This window comes from Carlito syrichta, unplaced genomic scaffold (genome assembly GCF_000164805.1).
Source record: "Carlito syrichta isolate Samal-C Ts95f unplaced genomic scaffold, Tarsius_syrichta-2.0.1 Scaffold305635, whole genome shotgun sequence".
Classification (NCBI taxonomy): domain Eukaryota; kingdom Metazoa; phylum Chordata; class Mammalia; order Primates; family Tarsiidae; genus Carlito; species Carlito syrichta.
Window position 1 is genome coordinate 323,252 of NW_007249731.1, and position 5,354 is coordinate 328,605.

Below are 5,354 nucleotides of genomic sequence, written 5' to 3' on the forward strand. Positions count from 1 at the left end.
AGACTCCCAAAGTCGTGCCCCCTCCGGTCTCGTCCACACTATGCTCCCCGCCGAAAAGCGTCCGGCAGTTTACATCTTGGTATGCAGCCCACGCGGCAGACTCATTGGGGAAACTGAGGCGGACGCGAGGCCCGCGGCCAGAGGAGGCCTCGCTCGCCGAGACCCGGCCTGGCGGCCACAGTGGCCCCACGCGTCATGGGCCCTCTGGGACCGATGTGGGCAGAGCAGGCACACGCGGCCAGGCCCCTGCGGGAGGCACTGTCCGAGCTCCAGCTCCCCGCGGCCGGTTCCCGCGTGGCCTCCAACCACGGGGCGCCCCTGGAGTTTGGGTAAGCCCGGGGTTCCGGGCAGGGCGCCCAGTCTCTGAGCGCCTGGAGACAACGCCCGAGGGCGGCGGGAGTGGACACCGGCCCTTGGAGCGCCCCGCCCAGGGGCCCCCTCGCTCCAGCCGGGTCCCAGGGGAGAGTCCCCCACGCGAGGGGCTGTGGAGGGCCGGGGGTTCGTTGCCGACCCAAACAGGGGCGACTCCTGCCAGGGTCCTCCCTCGACCCTCACCCTCCAGCCCCCACTCCCAGCGCTGCCCCTTCCTCCTCCCCGGCGCGCTCCCGCCTCCGCAGCCCCAACAAGTGACAGATTTTTTTTTTTTTAATTAAAAACAAAAGTCATAGGTACAGGGTGGTGTCCCCAGACAGGCTGCAGGTGGTCGCCATCTCGTGAGTCAGTTGTCGCCCTTTTTAAAGTGCCGTTACATCGAGGGGTTCAACAGAAACACACAAAGCAAAATCCCGAGGGGGAGCAAAACGGGTCAGGGGGGTCCGGGAGAAGGACCTCAACAACTCACGGCGGGGACCCCGCGGGCGGCCCGTCAAGCGGGGCCTGCAGTCACTCGGGTCCATTGCACGTCGCCACTTGTCAGGGAACGAGTTTCAGACGCGGGGGTTGGGGGGGAAGAAGGGCGCCGCGAAGTCGCTACAGAGTATTCACAACCGGGTCCATCCGAGGCAGCACACAGGGCGGTCCCCCCCACTTCTTCCTCCCCCGTCGGTCCAGTTAACCCCTTAAGGGCTGACGCCCCGGAGTCCACCAGGGGCGAGACGGTATTTACATTCGGCAGTGGGGCCGGGCCTCAGACCCCTCGGGGCGAGGGGGCGGGCCTGGGACCCGGGGGGGCGGGGAGGGCGGCAGGCGCGGTCTGTACACGGGCGGGTCCGCATGGCTTGTTCCTCGCTCGGGCCGCCGCGCGGCGGCTCTGAACGGGACGGAGCAGCATGGCTTGAGGGCGCGCGGGCGGGGCCGGCCCTAGGGCAGCAGCGGGGGCTTGAAGGAGCAATTGCCGGTGCAGTGGCGGGGCGTCAGCATCTTGCAGGAGAAGTGGTGCAGGGCGTCGTGGGCCTCTGCGGAGAGAGTCCAGGCCGCACTGGGCGCCCCGCCCGCCTCCGCGGGGCCCGGCTCGCCCGCCTCCCCCGGCCCTTGGGCGTTAGGGGGCCTCCACGGAGCGAATCGGGAGGGCCGGTAACTCAGAACCATGGCCCTGGCTCCATGGCCTCACTTTACAGAAGGAGAAACTGAGGCACGGTGAGAGTGGGGGGCGTCTTGCCTGCGCCCGGTTGGAACTAGAAGGCCGGTTTCCTGACGTCCAGAGCTCAGGGGCAGCTTCTTCCCGCCCCACCGTTCCGGCATCGTGTCCCCGTCAAGCTCGGTTCCCCCGTCCCTTCTCCGGCCTCTGATCCACATAGAACCTGGCCTTCCTCCTCCCCGGCCCCTCTGTTCATCCGCTCCTTCCTTCGTTCATTCATTCGTTCATTCATTCGTTCGTTCGAAGGCACAGAGACCCCGCCCCCGCACGCCTCGGCCCCGCCGCCTCACCTTTGAGTTTCTGCTGGATGGCGTAGCGCGCCTTGCGCTCCTGGTCCAGCTCGTTGCACAGGGTGTCTGGAAGACAGGGGGCGCGGGGGGCGGTGAGGCCGGTCTCCCTGCTCTCCCTGGGGCGGCCCCCGATTCGCGCCTCCGGGTACAGGGCGCGGGCGCCGCGCGTGCGGACGGGCGGGGGAGGAAGCGGCCCGGGTGGCGCTTTAGGCAGACGGATCTCGCCCAAATTAAAGCGAACTTGGGCATTACTTCCCAGGTAATTTTACGCCTCGATTTTTAATTTAGAAACCATGGAAATTGCCGCGATAAGAAGTTCAATCACTCCACGTAATGATGCCTGCAAGCCGTTTGCTGGGCTCGCTTGCCATTCTGAGGCTAATCAGAGTATACAAAGGATATTAAATAAAAAAAATAATTGTTAAATTACCTTCCATTTAAATCCAAATGACTGAGCCAACATCGCGGCTCCTGCCAGACAGAGGCAGTTACGGCCGCGCTCACCTGACTCCCGTCTTACCTCTGACGATTTGCAGCTGTTGCACCATTTCTTCCCGATAAGCCAATTCCCTTTTCATTTGATCCTGAAAATTATCTGTGCAAATTGATTAAGTGAGCGCAGTTGTGCGGGCCCCTCCCCCCGCGCGCCCGCCCAGCTGGAAACCCTGGACCGGGGCTCAGCTCCTGCAGGGCTCCCGTGGCAGGTGCCCATCGGGTGGCCTCGAGGACGTAGGGGCGGGCGGGCGGCCGCGGGGTGGGCAGGCACCTTTGAGGCTCTGGAACTCCCGCTCCAGCTTCTTGCGAAGCTCCATCTGCTCAAGGAGCAGCTTCTGCAATTCGTCTGTGAAGTGGGGGGTGGGAGGTCAGGGGGGACCCGGAAAGGCCAACGGCCCTGGGAGGAGAGGTGGCAAGCTGATGGTGGGTGGGGGCCTCAGCACACTGGCCTTCCCTTGTAGTGAAAGGACATGGGTGAAGGGACAGGTAGGGACAGGATGCTCAGGGGACACAAGAATTCCACCGCTGTCCTTGGTGCCCCAGTCTGTCCAGCTTGGCACCTGCCTTAAGGTGTTCCTGACTCCCTCCCCTGAGAGGCCGGTCTTTAGAAACCTGACATCCCACCTCACGTGGCAGACCCTCCCTCCGGCATAAGTCCGGGTCAAAGCCTTGGCCACCCTGCCCAGAAAAGTACACACACAGCCATTTGCCTGCAGTTTCAGGAGGACCCCGGACCCCCGATCCATGCCAAGGGGCTCCTGAAAGCACAGTGACTTTGGAGGTAATGGCATATTCTGTGACTGGGGGATCCTGGAACCAGGAAGACCACCATGCCTGTCTCCCTCCCTCACTGATTTCCAAAGGGCCACCCACAGGCCAGGGTGAGCCCCCTTAGTGCCCTCAGAAGCCTGGTCCAGAGGAGTGGGGCGGTGCCCTGCCAGTGGGGTCCCTGGCCTCTGCCCTCTTGGGGCAGCTACTCTGAGACAGGACTGGAAGAGGAGGGCATGTAGGGGTGGGGATGCCCTGTCCAGAGCCTTGGGCCCTTCTTTCCCCCTGGAAGGCCCAGCAGCACTGAGGGTTCCATTCTGTAAACAAGCTCTTCCCTCACACCTCATGGGGGAGAGCTGAGGGTGGTAATGCATTCATTCCAGGGGGAGAAATGAGCTCGCACACATTCCTCAGATAAACGCCTCCCTGCAGTCGTGCTATTCAGAAAATGTCCTGTTTCCCATTGAGTTTGGGAGACTCAGACTGTCCTGTCCGCCCACAGGTGCCAAGTTCTGAGTCTCAGGACTCACCTCTCTCTGGGCTATTCAGACAGGGCCAGGCCCCTGGGAACCCCAGCTTCCAATAAACTTCTGGAGGCTGGGTCATCCTCCCCCCACTCCCTCACTCCTGTGCTAGGACAGTATGTCCAGGGATGACTCTGTCTAAGCAAGGACACCCCCAAGGGCCAAGTCTTTGCTACACTCACTCACAAGGCTATGCCCTCTGCAGACAGGGCCCACCCCCTCTAGCACAGCAAACCCCCGTTTTGCAGACTGGACCTCACCTCTGGCCAGGTTCTCGATGTCCTTCTCCACCAGCTGAGTGCCTGTGACATCCAGGGTAAGGCCATCTTCGCCTGGGACACAAGGACAGGTGAGCCAGAGCCTGTGGGATGGGGAAATGGGGGGAAGGGGGAAGGGGGGAGTGGGGAAAGGCTTGGGAGGGGAGGGCAAGCTCCCGGGGCACAGTGTCAAGTCAGGCACCACCCAGACCCCCTTCCCTCAGAGGAGACACACAGTGCCACCTACCTTCCCCATCATCCTTGAAGGGATGGGCCTGGGAGGATGGGCCACTCAGGGCAAAAAGTGCCCTTTGACCTGTTTCAAGGGGACAGGGTGGCCTTCCCTTTCCTTGTGACACCCCCTACCCTTTCCTGGAAGAGCCCCAAACCCACCAGGGAGGTAACAACTCAGGAAACCTGGCTTGCACCTGGCCATGCTATTTAAATATTTATCTGCTGGCTGAGGAGAGCCTGTCACTGCTCATGCTCCGCTGAACGTCCTCCTGCAGGACTGGGCGGCTGGGGTCCCAGGTCCCGATGCGATTGGGGGGTCCCAGCCCCCCCCCCGTGGGGTGGGAGTTGGATCCCAGGGCTCACCTCGGTCTGTATTTGTAGGACTCGGCTGGGAGATGCTCCTTTGGTCTGGATAGGATTTCCTCGTTTCCAAATCCTCGGCGGTCGAGTGATTGTCTTCCTTATCTGGTTCTTAAAAGCAATAAACCGGTTTCAAGGAGAGGCAGAGGAACGTGACCCCGATACCGCGGGCGCCGAAGTCCTAATTAGAAGCGTCGTGGCCAATTCTGGCCCCCGGCTGTGCGCGCAGGCCCGCGTCCCAGGCCTGTGCCCGGCCCCCTCCCCCGTGCGTGGCCTGCTCCTCTCCGGGCCCCACTTTCCCGCGCCGCCCCAGCCCCTCGGAGAAGAGCAGGACGAGCAGTCAAGCCCACCAGGGACGCGCGACCTACATCGCAGATACTGGGCCACCGCGAGCGCGCGTGGCCGCCAGGGCCGTCCGCACGACTCCCGGCGAGCACGCGGCCCAGGCGGCGGCTTCCAGATGCTGGGGGATACGGTCCGCGGCTCGGCTGCCCCGACCTGCCCGAATTTCAGAGGCCCCCACAACCCCCTGCGAGCCACGGGTCCCCCGCTTTGGGCCGCAGCTACCCGGGGCTTCTGGGGAGCCTGGGCGCGCAGCTGAGCGCCCCCATCCTCCTCGGTGACTCGCCTGGACACAGGGAACCTCGCGGCCACATGCACTTGCTGAATAAATGGGAAGGCTCGAAAGAGGGGCCAGGCGTGCTTTCGTAAAGGTTCTGGCCCGGCGTGCGGGCCCTGTGCGTGGAGGTGGGGGGGGGGGCGGCTGGGATGGGCTTTTGTAAGTGGCCAGTCAAGTTGTGGGAGCCCTCGCTGCGCTCCCCGTATTTTCTTCGTTTCTCCTCGTCCTGTT

The 5,354-nt window shown here is 63.3% G+C and overlaps 1 protein-coding gene across 1 annotated transcript in view; it reads right to left on the reverse strand.

Moving 5' to 3' along the window:
* Window positions 1–1,299: 1,299 nt before the first annotated feature.
* Window positions 1,300–5,354, reverse strand: part of SKOR1 (SKI family transcriptional corepressor 1) — an 8,456-nt gene continuing 4,401 nt past the window's right edge. The window contains exons 5-11 of the mRNA XM_008061885.1: window positions 4,855–5,239; window positions 4,508–4,615; window positions 3,914–3,985; window positions 2,633–2,707; window positions 2,387–2,461; window positions 1,867–1,932; window positions 1,300–1,394 (exon numbers count right to left, since the gene is read on the reverse strand). Of these exons, the coding sequence (XP_008060076.1) occupies window positions 1,300–1,394; window positions 1,867–1,932; window positions 2,387–2,461; window positions 2,633–2,707; window positions 3,914–3,985; window positions 4,508–4,615; window positions 4,855–5,239 (876 nt within the window). The remainder of the gene's footprint in view (window positions 1,395–1,866; window positions 1,933–2,386; window positions 2,462–2,632; window positions 2,708–3,913; window positions 3,986–4,507; window positions 4,616–4,854; window positions 5,240–5,354) is intronic.